Source organism: Pollachius pollachius (genome assembly GCF_949987615.1).
Source record: "Pollachius pollachius genome assembly, chromosome: 8".
Lineage (NCBI taxonomy): Eukaryota > Metazoa > Chordata > Actinopteri > Gadiformes > Gadidae > Pollachius > Pollachius pollachius.
In genome coordinates this window covers 27063096-27084956 of record NC_136941.1, presented here as the reverse complement: position 1 = coordinate 27084956, position 21861 = coordinate 27063096, and the positions used below count along the sequence as shown (strand labels likewise).

The 21861-nt window shown below is 46.2% G+C and overlaps 2 protein-coding genes across 5 annotated transcripts in view; both read right to left on the bottom strand.

Annotated features, from left to right (window-relative positions):
- LOC307079159 (uncharacterized protein) overlaps positions 1 to 21861 on the bottom strand; it is a 221323-nt gene that overhangs the window by 168561 nt on the left and 30901 nt on the right. The window lies entirely within an intron of this gene.
- The window catches only part of LOC307079756 (uncharacterized protein), a gene marked incomplete at its 3' end in the record, with an annotated part of 11941 nt that continues 1339 nt past the window's right edge, over positions 11260 to 21861 (bottom strand). Inside the window, exons 2-8 of the mRNA XM_079742262.1 lie at positions 16980 to 17030; positions 16601 to 16743; positions 16237 to 16337; positions 15995 to 16152; positions 14077 to 14382; positions 12859 to 13370; positions 11260 to 11322 (exon numbers count right to left, since the gene is read on the bottom strand). Coding sequence (XP_079598388.1) covers positions 11260 to 11322; positions 12859 to 13370; positions 14077 to 14382; positions 15995 to 16152; positions 16237 to 16337; positions 16601 to 16720 — 1260 coding nt within the window. The 5' untranslated portion in view covers positions 16721 to 16743; positions 16980 to 17030. The remainder of the gene's footprint in view (positions 11323 to 12858; positions 13371 to 14076; positions 14383 to 15994; positions 16153 to 16236; positions 16338 to 16600; positions 16744 to 16979; positions 17031 to 21861) is intronic.

The window sequence follows — 21861 nt, the reverse complement described above, 5'->3', positions numbered from 1 at the left end:
TCCAAGTGGCCCGAAGCCTATGCCATTCCCGATCAGGAAGTTGAGACCGTGGCCGACGCCCTGTTGGAAGGCATGTTCAGCCGTTTTGGGGTGCCAGAGACATTGCATAGCGACCAGGGGAGAAATTTTGAGTCCCGGGTGTTCTCCGCTATGTGTGAGCACCTGGGCATCCATAAGACCCGCACCACTCCCCAGAGGCCACAGAGTGATGGACTGGTGGATCGCTTCCACCGCACCATGGGTCAACAGCTGGCCATCCTCACCTCCCAGCACCAGAGAGACTGGGATAACCACCTTCCCCTGGTTCTCATGGCTTGCCGCACCGCCGTGCAGGAGTCTACATCATGCATGCCTTCCCTTCTCATGCTGGGAAGGGAGCTTCGTACCCCGGCGGAGTTGGCATTCGGTCGTCCACCAGATGCCCCAGACTGTTCCCCTGGCCCTGAGTATGCCAGGAGACTCCAAGATCGCCTGGAGTCGGCCCACCTATTTGCCCAGGAGCAACAGCAGAGGGCAGGGGTGAGGCAGAAAAGGAATTACGACATAAAAAGCAAAGGCCGGCATTTCCATGCGGGAGAGCTAGTTTGGGTGTTCAATCCCCAAAGGAAGAAGGGGAGATGCCCTAAACTGGACAGTCCTTGGGTGGGCCCCTGTCGAGTTCTGGAGAGGCTGGGTGAAGTGGTGTACCGGTTGCACCTACCACCTAAAGGAAGAAGGGTGGCACTACACAGAGACAGACTGGCTCCGTACAAAGGGGGTGCCTCCCCACTGGCCCAGGGGGGTCCCGTTGCCCCTCGCTGCCGCCCTGCCGCCTCAAAGCCCACCCCCCCGGCGACACCGGCGGGGCCTCGGTCGGACGCCTTTACCCCAGCTGGCGGGGATAACCGGCCCTCCCCTGTATCCGATACCCTTTGCCCCCCGCCCCCTCCCAGGTGCTGAAGACCCCGTTCCCTTTGTACCGGAGGCCCGGGGAGGGGTTTCTCCACAGCCCAGGGGGCCACCAGGGCACTTAAAAGACTTTGTTTGCTATCTGTAGGATGAGTTTAGTCATTTTGTTCAGCGTTGTGCCTGTGGTTATGTGGGGGGGGGGGTTGAAGCACGTCATGTTAAAGAGAAGTTACGTTTATTCTGGGGGCTGTTTTTTCTGTGATTCCTCGGGGCGAGGAACTTTGTGAAGGGGGGGTAATGTAGCGTCACAGGGTTTGGGAGGAAGGGGCGGGCCTTCTGAGAGGGGGGTCCCGGGGGTTTCCTTCCGGGTGGGCGTGTCCGGTTGTTGAGCGTTCCGGTTGAGCTGCGCCTGTCTGTCCTTTGGAGGAATCTAATAAAGCTCCTATGGACTTACTTCGCTCACTACCTCGCCTGTGGTCATTACAATACTTTTAAAATGTATCCAGTTACAGAATACATGCCCAAAAATGTCATATGTAACGTATTCCTTATCATCACTCAATCTGAGTCTTGTATTCTGAATACTTGGATTACTTCCACATTGAATTGCATTGTATAATGGTAGGAATGCGGCATCAAATCCTGCTTACTAAACAGGCCTATTCTTGTGTGTTCTTCTGTTCAAACTGGCTGAATGTGTTAGGCCCAAGTCTCCCTGAAAGTGCACTATTTTGCTGTAGTGGAACAAAGACTATAAGGGTATGTTCATGCGAAAGATATTTGCTATTACATCTAACATTTTTTTCACTGAACTAAGTGCATAGGTGTTGCCTATTAAAATCGCCTTAAAATAGAGAGAGCGAGAGAGAGAGAGAGAGAGAGAGAGAGAAAAGATCGTTCAATCATTGGACAAAAAGGTCTGGGGCGGTAGTGGACCGGTCGAACTCCTTCTCCCTCATCCTGGTGCTGAATGTGTTAAATGCATCCGCATTTTTATGTGATTTTTCCAGCATACGTTTTATGTGGGTGTCTGTCCAAATTCCCAGATGGTCCGACAATTTGCTGCTAGTCTTGGAGTTACCTGTTACGTCCAAAGAGGCATATACTTTGTAGAACTAGATCGGACCGAGGTGCATTCGCTTTCACATCTCAAGCGAACCGTACCAGGGTTCGTTTGGAGGCGAACCGAGACCAGCTGTTCAGGGAGGTCTCGGCCGGCTGATTTGGTTCACATCGAAGTGAGGTGGTTGCATTCACACCAACGCACCGAACCAAGGGACCAAACCTGTTTAGTGCACACTAAATGCTGTTGGTGTGAAAGCACGGATAAACTGCTGAAACCGAAGTATCGTCATGTAATCCATTGATTTCAACAATGTAACTGTATTCTAAATAGCAGCTATTTAAATTGTAACTGTAACGTAATACAGTTAGCTATAATTTGTATTCTGAATACGTAATGCCGGTACATGTATTCCGTTACTCCCCAACACTGTACATTGATGTGAGACCGGGTAGGCGGTTTGAATGTGTTGTAGTAGCAGAGAATGGCCTGTGGGGGCAGTATGTACATTGTTAACTACATGAATAGGCTTGAATTTGGTAGAAATATGGATGTTTTATATTTTTACAAAACGGATTATGTGGACATTGCTGAATAACATTCATCATGTATATTAAATGTATTGCAGGAGTTTAGCTTGACATTAACCAAGTTAAAGGACAATTAATGAACTGCACTAAACATGCAGAAGTCAATGTAGGATTTTAATATACAGTATAAACAAAAACACTTGACAGAAGTTTAATACATACTTTTGTAAAGGAAAGCAGAGGAAAACATTTTCCCAAATTAATCATTTCAAAATGTCCCCACCATTCAGAAAGCAAGTGAAGAGGTTTGTGTAAAACCAGTCCTCCCTGACCAGCTCTGTCCCTGACTCTAAACCCTGACTCTCAACCCTAACGCTGAACCCTCTGAGGGCAGGAAGACGCTCCTTCAGTGTAAAGATTCAAGAAGACACTCCTTCAGAGTAAAGGTTCGAACCACGGAGAAGGAAGAAGAAGGGGAAGGAGTAGAGAGTAGTGAAGTAGTGAGGTTAGGGACAGACGTGAGGGAAAGGCGTGTGGAAGCACACGGGTACATGTGGGGTAAAGAAGATCTCTCCCACTGGAGGTCATTGATCCATCAGCCTCAGACCGCTGAGCTCAGCAGGTATTCTGGAGGACGAGGCTCAGATGAACTGAGGAGACGGGATCAGCAGGATGTCAGGATCAGGTGGGGTTCAGCTCAGGTGTGTCTGCCCCCGACCAAACAGGATCAGGTGGGCTTCAGCGCAGGTGAGTCTTCCCCCAACCAAACAGGATCAGGTGGGGTTCAGCTCAGGTGTGTCTACGCGGGCCAAACAAGGAAATGGATTAGGTTCAATATTCAAAAGATGCAACACTATCTGAACCAAAGAGACGTCATTAAGGAGCAGGCAGGCTTTAGGGCGCCTTGCTCAAGGACGCATCACTGTATCATGAGGACTTGAACCCGGCACCATTGGTCTGAGAGTTGAACCCCCCAACCCCTTACCCAGTCCACTAGGTCCAGATAATGCAAAGTTACGAGGAATCCTTGATGGTAGAGTCCTGGTCGTCCTCAGGATTTGCCTTCCAGATGTATGGCTTCTCCGTCAGTCCTCCAGATTCCTGGTCTGGTTACAAACGTAATTTGTCTCTACTGTAAGGTAACAAGCACAGTGGTAATTTGTCTCTACTGTAAGGTAACAAACACAGTAGTAATTGGGCTCTAATGTAAGGTCACAAACACAGGAGTAGTTGGGCTCTAATGGCGCTTAACAAAGTAGCAGCTGTAGTTTGTCTGGTAACCAACCACAGTAGTATGCCTTAACTTGTACTGGACAAACTAATCCTGCGTTACAACAAGTCCACTCTGTTTACTTTATGCAAACTGACGAGGATCCTTGTTGGTGGAGTGATGGTCATCCTCCAGATTCACGCCTCCCCTACCAGCTCGCCTCAGCTCCAGAAACACGTTCTAGTAAGGAAACGCAGCGGTAGTTTGTTAACGCATGTCAAAGAAACAACAGTATTTTGACCATTAAGTCAACCATGTTAAGTAAATACAAAGTCCTGGTCTGGAACAAACAGCGGAAGTCTTGCTTCAATGTGTGGTAAAACAGATGTAGTTGGCTGGTATATTAACAAACGCCGGTAGTTTGTGGTAGCAGTATTCTACGAGAAGTGACAGTGAGTGTGATGATCACTTCAGAGTCAGGCTCCATCTACCCCACAACAGACATCAGCTCCTCCACCAGCCTCCATCATGGCTCCATCAGCTCCTCCACCAGCCTCTATCATGGCCTCCATCAGCTCCTCCACCAGGGACGGCCTCCATCAGCTCCTCCACCAGCCTCCATCATGGCCTCCATCAGCTCCTCCACCAGGGAGGGCCTTCAGCACGGCTCCTCCATCAGCTCCTTCAGCCATGGATTCCTGGTCTGGTTACAAATACAGTTGGTCTCAGCAGTAAATCACCTGGGGACGCAACACACCCCACCTCCTGCATCTGAGGTTCACTTGTAAAATGGAAGACGAATTTAAACATTTAAACAGTTAAATTAGACAACGTCTACAGATGACTCGTTCAGCAATTCATCCACTACGGTCGTAGCAGCACTAGTAACAATAATGGTTCATATGACTCCTACATAACCCCGGTATGAATTAACTCAAATCACAGCTTGGCACAGATTTAAAGTCATACAATGATCAAAACCAGAACTAAACTACCAAGGACTTTAGTGTTTCAGATGAGCATGTTGATGGTTACCCTCTGGTCCGGTGCTGCAGGCCCCTGGTCTCCAGCCTCAGTCTCCGGTCCATCCTGGCACCACAAGCCTCCGGTCCCCATCCTCTCAGCCTCGCCTTTCAGCTACAGCAGCAGGTTTATATCAGCATTTGCCCAACAATAAACTTATTTGACTCATCCGAAACAGAGTTACACAATTCATTTAGCTATCATTTTATAACTCAAGGCTAGAAAAGGCTAGACCGGACATGAGCATCCCATTTTGGGAATGAAGACAGAGCAGTCCACAAGTTTAAAGAAGTGGTTCAGCCCATGCATTGAGACTGACCTGAGAAGACTCTACTCACACACCAGAGCACTGACCTGTTCTGGAGAACTTCTGACAGGAGGTGGAGGTCTGGCTCTGGGTGAGGAGGTGGAGGTCTTGCTCTGGGTGAGGAGGCAGACACCTTGGGACAAACTACACGTTACCTTTTTGACCTTGTACAGTTGTAGAGTTTCTTCTACTGTAACATGTGGGAAAGACGGCCATTATTTTAGCTTTGATATTATCGGTTGGTAACTCATTACCAACGTCATTGTTTAACGTCATTCCATTGGGTAGGGTTTAACTTCTGTGGCAATTAATGACAGATATTTAGAACGTACAAAAGCTGAAGTAACAAAGAACACTAAGCAGCATCAATATTAAATCAAATATACTCAGCCATATTCAGCTGCTGGGTTCCGTTGAAGAAATGCCAAATTGTCTTCCACCTTGAAATGATTTTCAGCCTTCACTGATGGTCAGAAATGGGCCCGCAAGTAGAGTGCTGTTTTGTACGCAGCGAGAGTCCCGTCAACGTGGTTAAAGTATGGCGCAACCGTTGGAAATTATCAACATATTGTACGATGTACGCGTCAGTATGTATTTAATATCAAACTTAAGTTGTTTAAGATAAGGGGTAACAATTCCCAATGGAAACCGACGGAAAAATAGTTTCCATTGGCAACGGCTCGAGGTTATGCAAATACAATCCACAACGTTCCACCAGATTCCCTCAGGTGACTCACGTCCAACTAACTGCCAGGTGGGTTCTTATGGTTGTCAAGACTACAACGTTCTATGCTAACCATTGAGAGTAAATCAAGTGACCGCACTCAAAACCTTCCACGGCGGGAAGCTCAAACCGCCCGACTGGAATCCGAACATTCCGGCCGGAACCAACCAAAGAAAAAACAGAACCAGCGCCTCACCTTGAGCTGAACGGAGGATGATCCTGAAGTCCAGCGATGGTCTTCATTAAAATACAGCCAACAGACTTACCTTGATGTGATCTGTTTGTTGCTGTTGGTCATTACTACTATTCAGTGTACCTTTACATTATTATGCACCCAGTGTGTACAAGTTATATCACTCAAAACCATACGAAGAGCTACCATGTATTACCCACAACAACTTTAAACCTCAAATCCTTGCCTAAAAACAAAAGGAATCATTCAATACAAAACTGTGTCTACATTTTACAATTAACAGAACAATTATCTAGATTATTCAGGGTACAAACCATACAGAGTAAATCTAAAACAGTGAGCTCACAGAGAGCCGACCATAGCCCTGCAACGTCACCCTGACCGCCTCATCACCAACAGCATATCATGCCATCCAGCAAACACATGTACAGGTCCAGTGAGAAGTGGGCATTTGAGCGAAAGGACTGCCCATAATAAAATGAAGCGCAATTCCTGAACTATCCAACCATCTTCACAGTTTAAAGATACACAGACTTGACATGCCATTGTGTTCTAATAACCTTTGTCTGCTCCCTCGTTACTTATAAAACTCTACATCGCTAGAGTGTTGCATCCTACTCATGAGGGTGTGGTCTGAGTGAGCAGAGATGCATGCTGGGATACAGTGCTGTCTGAAGTCTTCAGTTCTATGGACACGCCCCTCAGGAGAAACCAAGTGTCTGAGAATCTGTCGTGACATCAGTTACATGAGCTGGAATATCCTTCAAGATGGCGCCAGGATTCTCAGAGGAGAAAGGCCAAGAGAAAGATATGAGGGTTCTTCCTCTCAGCCAGTGAAACACAACAACGGTCTTCATCAGAGTACCATGGAACACTTTGAAACGTTCTCTTCTATACACCGTGCAGCCCCAGTGAAGGTTTCCTTACCTCCTCAGCTGAAGAGTACAACTTCAGCTTGAAGAGTGCACTACTTGGAGTTCCCAGATTGGTTCTGATTTAAGGGAACCAATCGTTCAGCTTGTCCTGTACGAAACAAATACAGTTCACCCTGAGAAGACGTGCAACTGAGAGCCAGACAAGATCCACCGGGCTCTCCATCAATCCAGCCAGGTAGGAAGAGCCGCCTCACTACAGGTCTGAAGGTCATCTTGAATATCCATTGAGGTCCCTTTCCAACTTCAGACTCTCCTTGTGGAATGCCTTTAGGTGTCCATCCTCCATTGATCCTGATTGGTGTAGTCCTAGTTTGAAGTCACTGATCTGAACACGCCGCTCACATCCTTTTACACTTGATTTGGATCCTCTCCTTCCTGCCCAGTGTGTTGGATATCGCTCCGGAGCGTCGCTCCGGGCTCTTCATGTCTAATGGAGGCCTCAAGCAAACGTGTGGCCGTCCATCAGGTATGATTTAGTTGACCAGTCCAATATCCCAAGCCAACCACATAGACCCCCGTAAGAACATTATCACTGTCAAAGCAAGCAGGACGCACACACGTAGAACCCAGGACACACACACATAGAACCGCATGGAGACACACGAGTAGAACCCAGGACACACACATAGAACCGCATGCCAGGTGTGAGTGGGAGGGACACACACACACACACACACACACACACACACACACACACACACACACCCTAGCGATGCTCAAATATCATCCATCTCATGTCAAACCCACACACTGAGCCATAAAAGGCCAAACACTAATGCAGGGTAAAAACCTCATGCCGAATAACATTCCATCATCCACCCCAGCTCTCCTGCCAGTACACCCAGAACAGAACAATCATTGTCTCCAGAGACGTAAATAATGTACAACATTCTTCAGTGGCATCCCACATTGGTGATGGATTATGCTTGGTGTCTCCAAAATGTGTCCCAGGTTGATTCAACGTCTCTGAAGTCATGTCTTTGTAGTCCAGTGGTTTCCTGAATGAGGGGCCTTCACAGATGCAAACGGTGCAGCTTCAGTCAGCCTGAGGACAGGAAGGAGGTCATCTGTTCAGAAGACCACCCAGTGGAGGGGGGTGGCTCTTGAGGAGCAGGATCCATCTTGGAATGACCCCGAATAATAACTTCTTGGAAATGAAGCTGTTCCAGAGGAGTCACGATGCCTGGAGGGGACTGTTGAATGTGTTCCATGGTTCTCTGTGTCAGACTGAAGTTGTGTTTTAGTCGTTGAGATGAGGAGCCCCCTCATCTCCCCCTGGGGTTTCTCCTTCTGAATCCCTGTCACCATCTTAAAGAACATTCTAGTTCATGGAACTGACGCCACGACAGTTTCTCAAACACTCGGTCTCCCCTGAGGGGGCGTGTCTACAGACCTGTAGACTTCAGACAGCTCTGTATCCCAGTATGCACCTCTGCTCACTCAGACCACACCCTCATCAGTAAAGCAACACTCATGTGATGAAGATGCAGAGCTCAGGAGAGTAGCTGGAAAGAAGACTGAAGACATCAGAACCCAAACCATTACCTCGGCTTACAACAATAACTTAGTACCTGTAACCATTTTAACAAACCATTACAACCAACATAAACCAAACGCCTAAGTAACCCATGATCCAAATAAACATCCTTACTCCTCAGATCAACCTTCAGCTAAAGGGTTAACTCACCAGGAAGCCAAAATACATCAATGTGCCCAAGAGTAATAAGATACTAATGACTTACAGTTCGCAGTCCATCTTCATGTTTAAGTTGGGATACTCACAGAACTGCAGGTAAATATCCATGATAGACCTTTGAAGGAACGAACAGCTTACTCATTATTATCCCCAAACTTGCCCACTGTCCCACAGTTCAACATCTACCATCTCCATTAAATCAGATAAATTAATGACAGTATAAAGTCAGGGCTTTTGGGATAATCCAACATTTAAATAATGATTAAGATAATTAAATAATCCAGCTTTTTAATATAAATTATACAAATTATTTGACTGTCATTAGTCAAGAGTGATTTTCCTCTTACTTTAACAAGTTTGAATGTATAGTCTCTAAAATGTTACTTTCAGGTAGAATCATTATTTAAATTTGAAATGAGAGTTAAACCACCACAATCCCCGATTTCCTTCACACATTATCAGTGATTTATATTCAACATACAACTCAACGCAGTTGTGCTTTGCTACACATTTCTACTCACATCAGGTCCAGATGAGATGCTCCTCTTTACTTCAAAAAGTGTTTAACCTGTGAAACAGGAAGAGATGACAAATAAGTCACAACAAAGCTCAACAGAACATTACACACACATTCTGGTTTCTGGGAACACAACAACATACCGCGTTTGGGAGACGCTACACTGCCAAACAGAGGAGGACACCAACGTACTGTTCGGTTCCCTCTTAAGTGAAACGCACCAGATGCAACCAATTAACGAATTAAGAAAACCACTTGCCGCGTGAGCTGCAGCAGGTGAGCTAATTAGTAAAACTCAACGCAGGATCAGCGCACTCTGGTCGCCTTGGTAACAGTGAGAGTCTATTTCAGCTCTGTGTTTGATCTTAAATGACCTCCCTCATTTTAATTAAAAGGATGAGTTTGATTTGACTGATTTAGATTCATACATCAAAACGAATAAAGTCTTCATTCAACTCACCTTACTGTGTGTGTGTGTGTGTGTGTGTGTGTGTGTGTGTGTGTGTGTGTGTGTGTGTGTTACTGTTTGATGTCAAGTTGGTGAAAAGGAAGTCACATGTGTGCTTGCGTCCATGTGTGTGTAGTGAGCGAATGTGGACAGCAGAGGGCGATGTTTCCACACGAGAACATCTGCTCTCAGCGCGCAGCGAGATACCGTCTCCATAGCAACCGTAACTTGGCAGCATCCTGAACGGCCCTTTGAGGAGTGAGAAGGAAGCCTTCATCAAAGAGACCAGAGAGACTCATTCACTGGTTAAACTGGAGTCATCGCCAACCACCACACACACACACACACACACACACACACACACACACACACACACACACACACACACACACACACCATACAGACACACACCATACAGACATACACCAATACACCATATAGATTCACACTATATGCACGCACACACCACGGATACACACATATAGATTCACACACAATATTGATACACACAACATATAAACCATACGCACACACACACACGATAGATGCAAACCATTTATATACATGCACAAACCATAGGTAGACACCATAAAGATACACACACACCATAGATACACACCATGAAGTTCCCTCTGGAAAATGTAAATTTTTGTATGCTTTATTGTTCATGCAAATTTTTTCATAATGCTTTACCTAAATTAACAAAATATGCGGTTTATCATAGCTTTAAATAGCTACCTGACCGCTGTGCTGCTTATCCCCAAACATCTAAAACAGGTTATGTTTTTAAACTGTTTATTCTCTTGCAAGAAGGACTATCTAGACTAGGCTACTTATATATATATATTTTTCTTTTACCCCAAAATTATATTCGGGTCTAATTAAATAATATTCGGGGCTTTAGCCCCGAATAAAAAACAGCATAATGACGCCGCTGGTCAATGCATTGTGTGTGTGTGTGTGTGTGTGTGTGTGTGTGTGTGTGTGTGTGTGTGTGTGTGTGTGAATGTGTGTGTGTGAATGAGTGTACTACTCTGTAATTAGCGTGTTTTGGCTTGTTGTTTTTTGTGTGTTAAATCGGAAGAAAGATTTCGAAAAATAAATTTGGCTTGAAGACCCTCTATTTCTCATTCTCGTTCTCTCTTCTCCACGGTTCCATTGTCGATATTTAGCGCATATGGAAGCAATCTAAAACAAAATGGAGGATGGCCCTTAAAAACAGCACTTAGTATGGTGCAGCATCTTATCCTAGCTCTCTGTGTTGTATTCAGGGAATGAGTTAACCTAGCGATGGTTAATGCTTGGCACTTGGTTCTATGAACATCCTTACTGTACCCACAGAGATATATTGTTGTTTCTCTTTCTCCTGACTAATGGACTTATTGTAAGTCTCTCTGGATAAAAGCGTCTGATACCCAAGCTGAATGGAGACTCCACTGTTGTGTTGTGACGAGTTGGAGGAAATGTCTCCAGAGGACTGAGCTCATGGTCCTCCAGGCGACCAGTGAGAGTAACGGACTGGAGACTGGGTCCAGGTCAGGACCCCTTAGAGACTTTGGACTGAAGACTGGGTCCAGGTCAGGGGGCAGGGTCCCTTAGAGACCTGGGACTGGAGACTGAGTCCAGGTCAGGGTCCAGGACCTCTTAGAAAGCTGGGACTGGAGACTGGGTCCAGGTCAGGGTCCAGGACCCCTTAGAGAGCTTGGACTGGAGACTGGGTCCAGGTCAGGGTCCAGGACCCCTTAGAGAGCTGGGACTGGAGACTGGGTCCAGTTTGAAAGAGTTAAACTGAAGAAAGGGGAAGAATCATTGGCTGAACACACGAGAACCTTCAGTTGGATCCACTGAGTTGTTTATTACAATTATGCTTCATTAATAAATACAACAGAAAAATAGTCCCTTACATGTACACAACAAATACAAGGACTACAATAATAGAAGAAGCAGGCATTTCAAATTATCAACAGGTGTGCATGTATCTTTAATAACTTAACATGTTCTTATGCCGTTTGCTTCCCAAGAGAACACAAGGAACCAAGATTCAGTTTAAAGTCCTAAACAACATGCAACATTATCCCGTAGACCTCTAGTTCTTTAAATCAGCGTCTTTGTTAGGTTTATGACATAAATGATATTATAGAGCTTAAGTTCAAAACTGTTTGTCTAAAAAAAGGCAAATATTGTAGTATAAAAAACATGTCATTTACCATCAGTTGGTATTGAATATACATTTAAAAAAACTAAAACATCCATAGCTATCCCTATGGAAGATCTTACAATCCTCTCACTTTCATGGTTTATCTAAAACCAAAAACAGTAGAGAGAGAGAGAGAGAGAGAGAGAGAGAAGAAGAGAGTGAGACTGAGAGAGACACACAGCGAGAGAGACAGAGAGAGACAAAGAGATACTATAACTGCCACAGAGACACTGAGTTATCAGTCACTGTTGTCATTTAATGGTTTTTAAAGAGAGTTGTTTCTTAACTGTTATGGTCTTAACTGTGAAAATTGCTGAGTATTCTTGATTGCACTGAGAATCTTTTTCATTTTTTTCCTGCAAAGTTGAACACAGTCAATTTAAAAGTAACCTGTGGCTCCAGATAATCATTGTGTGGCATCTTATTCTTTCCCTCCATACATACCTATTCACTAGTCCGTATCTGAGTACTCTACTGCCCTAGAAGGTTACACACACACACACACACACACACACACACACACACACACACACACACACACACACACACTGTGGCATCCCCAGTGGTCGGGGGCTGGGTTCCCCAATAAAGGATGCGCAAGCCTGGTGTCGGAACGAGGGTTTTTATTGAAGGACCGCTCAGGGGAATAAGGAAAATCATAAATCAACTAAGGTGACTTCCGCAATGGGGAAAAGGGGGGTAGGGTCTCCGGCCGGGCCCGTCTTGGTGTCCGGCGTGAATGCTGCTCCCGGCGTCCTTCCGCTATTCCTGGGGGAAAGTATTCCATGAGTCAGGGCATGTCGGTCTCACCTCTGCGTCTCCTTCCTTGACTGCCGTGTGCTCGGCCTTTAATGCCCTCCGCCTTCCCCCAGATGATCTCACTCCCCCTGATCGTCTGTGCCTGCTTGATTGCAGGGCGGTTCCAGCCGTGTTGAAGGGGATGTATCTCCCTTGCACTACTTGTCCATGGAGGGGGCGCTGTTCCGTGCGTTGACTAGTTTCCTCCCAGTCCGCCGGCGTGGGGTTGCCACATCCTCCCCTCCCGCGCCGTTTTTTTTTTTCTACAACCGACACAGAGTCACTGAGCCACCCCTCCCCTCTCCCCCTGGGGTCAACCCCCACCATACCCCCACCCCAGGGAGGAGGTCCTCCTGGGTGAAGGAGGACCAGAAGGTGTGGAGGTGTGTCAGTGTGTCTGAGGACCCTCCTCCACCTGGGGACACTCTGTAGAAGGACAGAGAGCCAGCAGGCCGGTCCAGATACACTCCTACTCTGGTGGAGCCAGCGGGGGGGAGAGGGAGGTCTGTTCTCCTACCGTTGTACTGGGCATAGTAACGATCATCATAACAATGAAGACTCCAGGACTTGTTGTTCCCTCCAAGCCCGCTGTCACCACCCCATCCTCTCCTTGTGATTCCTCTGTATGTCACTCCTATAACAACACCTCCTTCCCTCTCTACCTCCCAGTAACAGTGGCCAGTCAGAGCCTCTCTCCCCAACACCTGGGGCCAGGGGTCAAATCTCTCTGGGTGATCCGGATACGACTGGTCCTCTCCAGCCCGCGTCACCTTCCTGTTGTCCTCAGACAGAGAGAGTCGTCTGTGGGCCGTGTTGGGGTCCAGTGTGAGTTCACAGGCATCTGAGGGAGAACCAGACATGATGAGCTGCTGAACCGCTCTTCATCCTCATCATCATCATCATCATCATCATCACTAGTACTGTTCTCCTGCGCTCTATGTACATATACATAGATATGTACACATACATACATATACATATGTACACATACATAGATACGCACTTCAACATTTACGTTATGAATAAATCAACAACAACGTTATGAATTCATCAACAACAGTGTTATGAATACATCAACAACAGTGTTATGAATACATCATCAACAGTGTTATGAATATATCAACAACAGTGTTATGAATACATCAACAACAGTGTTATGAATACATCAACAACAACGTTATGAATACATCATCAACAGTGTTATGAATACATCAACAACAGTGTTATGAATACATCAACAACAGTGTCATGAATATATCAACAACAGTGTTATGAATATATCAACAACAGTGTTATGAATATATCAACAACAGTGTTATGAATACATCAACAACAACGTTATGAATACATCAACAACAGTGTTATGAATATATCAACAACAGTGTTATGAATATATCAACAACAGTGTTATGAATACATCAACAACAGTGTTATGAATACATCAACAACAGTGTTATGAATACATCAACAACAGTGTTATGAATACATCATCAACAACATTATGAATACATCATCAACAAACACCTCTCTTTGGATCCAGGACTTACCAAAGACAAGCAGTTGAGCGCTGTGATTGGCCGTGCCAGCGCTGTTGCTCGCCATGCAGCAGACCGTGTTCACGCCATACCCCACCCCTCTGACGAAGAGGAAGCCCCTCTCCACCCAGGCCTCTGATTGGTCGTCTGTGCCGTCCCTCTCCAGGGGCCTGCCGTTGTGGAGCCACTCTACTGTGGGCTCCGGCGTGCCGCCGGCGTGGCAGGTATAGCGGGCCGTTTGGCCCACGGGCAACACGTGGGTAGAGGAGTGGAACTCTGTGATGCTGGGGGCCTCCTCCTCCGTGGGCATCACTGAACCTGAAGAAAGCAGGAGGAGAGGAGTGAACGTTTACAACACGGATCTAGAGATGCAGCGTCAGACACTCCCTTCACTCTGTCCTAACACCTGTCCACTAGAGGGCGACCCAGGGGATTCACCCCCAGTATTCTCGCTTGCCTCTTCATACATGATTGAATAACACAGCAGTGTCTACAAAGATCTCCCAGGGAGGGGAAGTCACTCCAGTGCAGAGATTAACGAGGCGGGGGCGGAGCTTGCAGAGAAGAACGCAAAACCGTTCAGCAGCTCAAATAGAAACTAGTGAACCCAGAGAGGGTTGACCCTTGTGACCTGACCTGAGGAGACCACAATAGAAACATGACCTTAGTAGACCATAATAGAAACCTGACCTTAGTAGACCCCAATAGAAACATGACCTCAATAGACCACAATAGAAACCTGACCTCAATAGACCACAGTAGAAACATGACCTCAATAGACCACAATAGAAAAATGACCTCAATAGACCACAATAGAAAGCTGACCTCAATAGCCCACAATAGAAACCTGACCTCAGTAGACCACAATAGAAACCTGACCTTAGTAGACCACAATAGAAACATGACCTCAATAGACCACAATAGAAACCTGACCTCAATAGACCACAGTAGAAACATGACCTCAATAGACCACAATAGAAAAATGACCTCAATAGACCACAATAGAAAGCTGACCTTAATAGACCACAATAGAAACATGACCTCAATAGACCACAATAGAAACCTGACCTTAGTAGACCACAATAGAAACATGACCTAAGGAGACCACAATAGAAACATGGCCTCAGTAGACCACAATAGAAACATGACCTCAATATACCACAATAGAAACCTGACCTTAGTAGACCACAATATAAACATGACCTCAATAGACCACAATAGAAACATGACCTTGGTAGACCACAATATAAACCTGACCTTAGTAGACCACGATAGAAACCTGACCTTAGTAGACCACAATATAAACATGACCTCAATAGACCACAATAGAAACATGACCTTGGTAGACCACAATATAAACCTGACCTTAGTAGACCACGATAGAAACCTGACCTTAGTAGACCACAATATAAACCTGACCTTAGTAGACCACAATAGAAACCTGACCTCAATAGACCACAATGGAAACCTGACCTTAGTAGACCACAATATAAACCTGACCTCAATAGACCACAATAGAAACCTGACCTCAATAGACCACAATAGAAACCTGACCTTAGTAGACCACAGTAGAAACCTGACCTCAATAGACCACGATAGAAACATGACCTCAATAGACCAAAATAGAAACATGACCTCAATAGACCACAATAGAAACTAGTGCAAGTGAACCCACAAAGGGTTGACCCTTGTGACCTGACCTGAGGAGACCACAATAGAAACATGACCTCAATAGACCACAATAGAAACCTGACCTCAATAGACCACAATAGAAACCTGACCTCAGTAGACCACAATAGAAACCTGACCGTAGTGGACCTAAACACAACAACCTTTCAACTCTTAAAGAGTGTATTTACTGTATCTACGGCACAGAGAACAGAAAGGAGGAACCATTCTCCACTCATGAACACAAACAAAGTCTGCGGACCCTTTTTGTTCAGCTCAGCCTCCAGATGATCCAGGTCTACGCTCTTCTCACAGATCCAGTGGTGCAGTCTGTAACACGGTTCTTCAGACCAGCCGTCCTCCCCTGCTACGACACAGTCTCTTGCTCCGCCGTCATCGCGTGGTTTGACGTGTCTCCAACTGAGAACCACGAGGAGGAGACAGAGGAGGTCACTCTGTCACTCTCAGAGAAGAGATGCTGCTGAATAGAGTCTTCAGCCTTACCTTGAGGTCATGGGGGTACCATCCACCCACTTGAAGGTCCCCTCTGTCTCTTGATCACTCAGTCCAATCCAGGAAGGACCCATCAATCTGTTGACAAACACCTGTTTCCAAAGGAAATAGCATCTGTTGTCATGGCCACAAAGTACGCACACACACACACACACACATACACACAAACGCACACAGACACACACAGTCTCTCTCTCTCTCTCTCTCTTTCTTCCTCACTCACCCACTCACTCATTCACACAAACAATATGTCTCTCCCACACACACACACACACACACACACACACACATACACACACACACACACACACACACACACACACACACACACACACACACACACACACACACACACCAGCTCTTCTCTGCTGTTGATGACCACCAGGTCTGCCTTCCTCTGCAGACAGTCTTCTCTACTGGCCCTCCAGCCCTTCTTAGTAGTAGAAATAAGGTAGAAACTCTTGTCGTGAAACATCCAGCCCTGAAGTGTCAATCCATCTGTTGAATGTAAAAGAAAATCCTGAACAAACAGAGAACTGTTTATCTCACGGTCTTCGTCACGGACACACAACCCTGAGACCTGACCTTAACAGACCACATAGAAGCATGACCTTAAAAGACGACAATAGAAACCTGACCTTAGTAGACCACAATATGAATCACAAAAGCAGAGGGTGTTTTTGAAATGAGTGTTAATGACGCGGTTGATTTAATAACTTGGATAAAACCCTCACCGAGTTCACCCAGTAAGTGCTCTCTCCCCTCCCTCCAGGGTGACGGTGAGTCTAGAACAGAACAGAGGAATACAGAAGATATGAGCTCAAAAACAGAACGACATCGTCTCTAAACATCACAGGACCCACAGCCAACCAAATACAAAGTCCATCATATTAATACTAATTAAAATAGCAATAACTACAGTTATCAATATCATTATCGTTGCTATTGTTACAATTATTCATTTTAGTAACACAAATTCTAACAAAAACAATAATGATCATTATCATTGCTATTATTACAACTAGAGGATGAGCGCGCGCAGAGCACCTCTAGTTGTAATTAAACCCATAGCTATAATGTGGAAACCCCAGTCGATATTGTATTTCATTTCTGAGTGCATAATATAACAACATTTTGCCGATAATGTTACAACGTATAACATTTCGGTTCAGCTATTACGTAACGAAGCAAGCCTAATAATTGTCTCTTTAGTTATGAACCAAGCATCCTTTGTCCGTTGTCCCCCACGGCCGATAACCACCGCTGTCTCCACCTGTTGTGGAAGAGGGAGAGACGTGGAGAACCCGACGGTCGGTTCATTATATTGTAATGACCACGGAAGAGGCAGTGGATGAAGTATTGATTAGACAGATTTATTAGATACCACCGCCAATAAACCGTTGGAACACACAAGACCGGTAACCATAGCAACGGCGGTAAACAAACCCCTCGAAGCCCAATCCCCACGCGCTACGGCCATCCGGAGCTCACACAGCTTTTGGCCCTGATATTATATATTAAATTATATAATATTATATACTATTATAGAGCTCCGGGAGGGCAAACGGCAACCATCCCTTTCTCCTCCATGCTGCGGTCCAACCCGGACTGCACCGCAGGGAACGGTTGGCCGGTTGAACGCTGATTGGCTGTTACGTTACGTCCCTCAGTGGCCACGCTGTTGAACGCTGATTGACTGTTACGTTACGTCCCTCAGTGGCCACGCTGTTGAATGGTGATTGGCTGTCTTTGCTGGCGAGCGAAAGTGTCGCGCTGCAAAACCAGTAAACGCGCTCGCACATGCCGGGCAAAAGTGTCGCGCTTTAAATTAAATCTTGTCGCGGGTTTTCTGTAGCAAAAAATTTGCCCGATTCACGTCTCTCCGTTGACGTTGTACGGAACCGTGTCGCCCCTTCGCGTTGGGTGTGAACGCTCCTTCACTTGTGCGACAGGCCTGCTATTATATAGCAGGGAGATGTTTAAAAACATAACGTCTTACCTGGGCGAGTGTCGCTGCGGTGTGTTCGCGTGCGTGTGTGTTCTTACCTGCGCGTGTGTCGATGGCGGAGCCGTTATGTTTAAAGACATAACCTCTTACCTGGGCGAGTGTGTTGCTGCCTTTGTCTTGACGTGCGGTGTGTGCACTAGTGTTGACTCGTTCGCGAACGATCAGTTTGAATGAACGAATCGTTAAGACGAACAAACTGAACTGTTTCCTCTCTCTCGTTCGCTTCGTTCGTCTCGTTCGTTCTCAGAGTCGACTCCTCCCAGACCCACTAATCGCTGACTCGCTGACAGTTCGTTCACTCACTGTGTGAGTGTTGAGGAGGGACCGACTGAGAGACGTCACGACTCACGAGAGTCAGCCAATCGTATGCTGTTCTAGGACTGAGTCTAGGACGCTCTCGTTGAATTTTAGTCAATGAGAGACAGAAATCAACAGGTTTAATGGGGAAAAAACAAATGGGCTTAGTGACCGAGCTATCTATTATTCACATTGGCCATCTGTTGCATGGACGTATTTAAAGGATGCATTGTACATATTTATAATTCGAAATTCGTCCCAGCCTTTATACCACATTTTTCACAACCTACCAGCTCTCGTTGTGAAGACTACTCACCGCGCAATTCGTTTCAATGGAAATCGCGACAGTATACTTTCAACATAAAGTGTACATATTTATCATTTGAAATTCGTCCCAGCCTTTATACCAGAAACTCTAGAGTCTATAGTGTAGCGACCCTGGGACATTAAAAGAGTTTGTGTGTTATGTGTTGCATTGTATTTCGTTGTCCGTTATGCCAGTTGTTCTCTGTGCATGCATTGGATGTTCTTCTTGTCAATCAGTGTGGGGGGCGAATCATCAGGTCAGCTGGGGGAGGGCCTTGGGAGAACAGGAGGGTGGGGGCTTGCACGTTGAAGGGACCGGGTTGGGGGGTTGCCCGGGTAACCGGTTGTTGTTAGTGTGGCTTTTTGCCGTTGGTTACGGGTTTTCAGTGACCTGGTTTGTCACCGGCGAGGTCATTACAATAGCGTATAACTGCGTTGTCTGATGACAGTTTAGTGCATTTTTCACAATTAACCAGCTCTCGTTTTGAAGGCAGTGTTAATTTTGGAAGCTAGATTTAGTCTTTGGCTGCACAGGGTTCTGTTTATGGGAGCCTAAAACACCCGGGACACCCACCATCATTGCTAAATCAAGTCTATTATTTTGCTGATATGTCAAACATCCAATAATCAACTAAACCCCCCATCCCGCTGCGTTTGTTTAAAGTTGTAATGTTGACGTATGAGAATGAGAATGAGGGAGGCGCTGAGTCTGAGCCGTTTATTCCATGATTCTACCGGAAACTCGACTGAACCGGAAACTTGACTGAACGAACGAACGAACTAACGAACGAGGGGCTGAGTCTGACTGACTCAGAGAACCGTGTATGATTCGATTCACCGCTACCGGAAACTCGACTGAACGAACGAACGAACGAATGATTCGCGAACGACTTCCCTCTGCGAACTGAATCACGCGAACTGGTTCGCGGAAACGAATCAATAAATCCATCTCTAGTGTGCACGTGTGTGTGTCTGTGCTTCCGTGTATGTTTGTGCGCATGTGCGGTGTGTGGAAATTTCTGAGCGCAATATAAAATAACATTTTTCCTATAATGTTAAAACAAATAACATATTGGTTCACGTATTACGTAATGAAGCAAGCATAATAATTTTCTCTTTACTTCATGAAGCAAGCATAAAAACTTTAAGTTCGCCACATTTGTATATCAGAAGATTCGACCCTGAGGGTAATTCACACTTGATGCTTTATGTGCGGACATCGATGTCATTCAGACATCAGTAGAATCAAGGGGGGTGGGCTTGCAAGGGGCGGGATATGACGTACGGTCTAAGTTCGCAAGAGGCGGGATAAGTGCGGCCGCTGACACTGTATTTTCTTTTGGTTTGACCGCAGACAGCAAAAAAAAAGGCATCGCGAACGACTGTGTTACCGGATAAGGAGAGCGTATTTTAGTCCCATGGCATGAAAATCTCACTTTATGAGGTTTTCTAACATTAATATGAGTTCCCCTAGCCTGCCTATCGTCTCCCAGTGGCTAAAACTTGTGTTCGGTGTAAAACGAGCACTAGGTATCCTGCTCGCCTTTGAAAAATGGAAGCTCAGGCTTGCTGATTTGGAATGTGGCCCCATATGTCGTCATAAGGGGCCAAGTTACCTCCCCTTTCTCTGCCTTGCCTGCCCAGAGAATTTGACCTGCCAATCAGACAATGAGCTATGACCATGCGAGCGTCACATGTGTGGCGCTTTGTAGTTGCGATAACCGTTCTGCTTTGATGTTATGGCGCATAAAACATTGGTTCATTGACATCTCTGGTATTTCCACAACGAGACTGTAGTTGGGGTTATCTCCGCCATGGTTGAGAAGGAATTGGGGGAAAGGAACTTTGGCTTTGACTCCCTGAAGTACATGAACCACGACATGGAGGAGAAAGGGATTGTCTCCCACCGGTGCCCCGCTGCCCGCAGCCCGCTGCCGCGAGGCACCACCACCATATAGCACCACCACCACATAGAACCACCACCACATAGCATCACCGCCACAAAGCACCACCGCCACAAAGCACGACCGCCCGGCGGCGGGCAGCCGGCAGCGGGCAACGGGCAGCGGGCAGCCGGCAGCCGCCAGTCGTCAGCGCACGGTTCAGTCTACTTAAAATTGACGTGGAAGTGGAAGAACCAGAGATTGGAGAACCCGACGCAGTCGTTTGTGATTCATAATATCGTCTGGAGGCGCACACAGCTTTTGGCCATGATAATATGTATTATATGATATAGATTTCTATGTATTATATGATATTATTTAGATGTAGAGCTCCAGGACTGTAATGCAAGTGCTGTACACTTCCTTGTTATTTGGATAACCCTTCTGCTGTTGGTGTTATGGCGCATAACACGTCGGACTCTCGTCTCTGGTATTTCACAACGAGACTCGTAGTGGGGGTTATCTCAGCCATGGTTGAGAGAAATTGGGGGAAAGGAACTTTGGCTTTTCCCCCTGAAGTACATGAACCACGACATGGAGGAGAAAGGGATTGTTGCCCGTGAATGTCTCCCGCTTGAGCCCCGCTTCCCGCTGCCAAGGGACCACCACCTCGTTGCTGCAGGAGGCGGTGGTGCCTAAGCGCTGACCGCTGCCGAGGCAGCGAGACCACCGCGGTCAACATTCTCTTTCTCCTCCATGTCGTGGTTCAGTCTACTTCAGATTGATGTGGACGTGGAAGAACCAGAGACGTCGGAGAACCCAACGCGGTCGTTTGAGATTCATAATATCGTTTGGAGGCTCACACAGCTTTTGGCCCTGATAATATATATTATATGATTTAGATATCTACGTATAATGTGATATTATTTAGATATAGAGCTCCAAGACTCCCGCCGGAGCACCCGGAGTGTTCTAGAATATTTACAGAACATGGCTAAAGGCTGTGTGCGCCTCGCCATTGCGATACATCCATTGTAAACAGAGCAAATGGTACTGTGGCCGCAAGCTGCTCAGGGCCACACCCCCACCCTCCTCCTTGACCCGCCTCTCTCCTCCTCATTT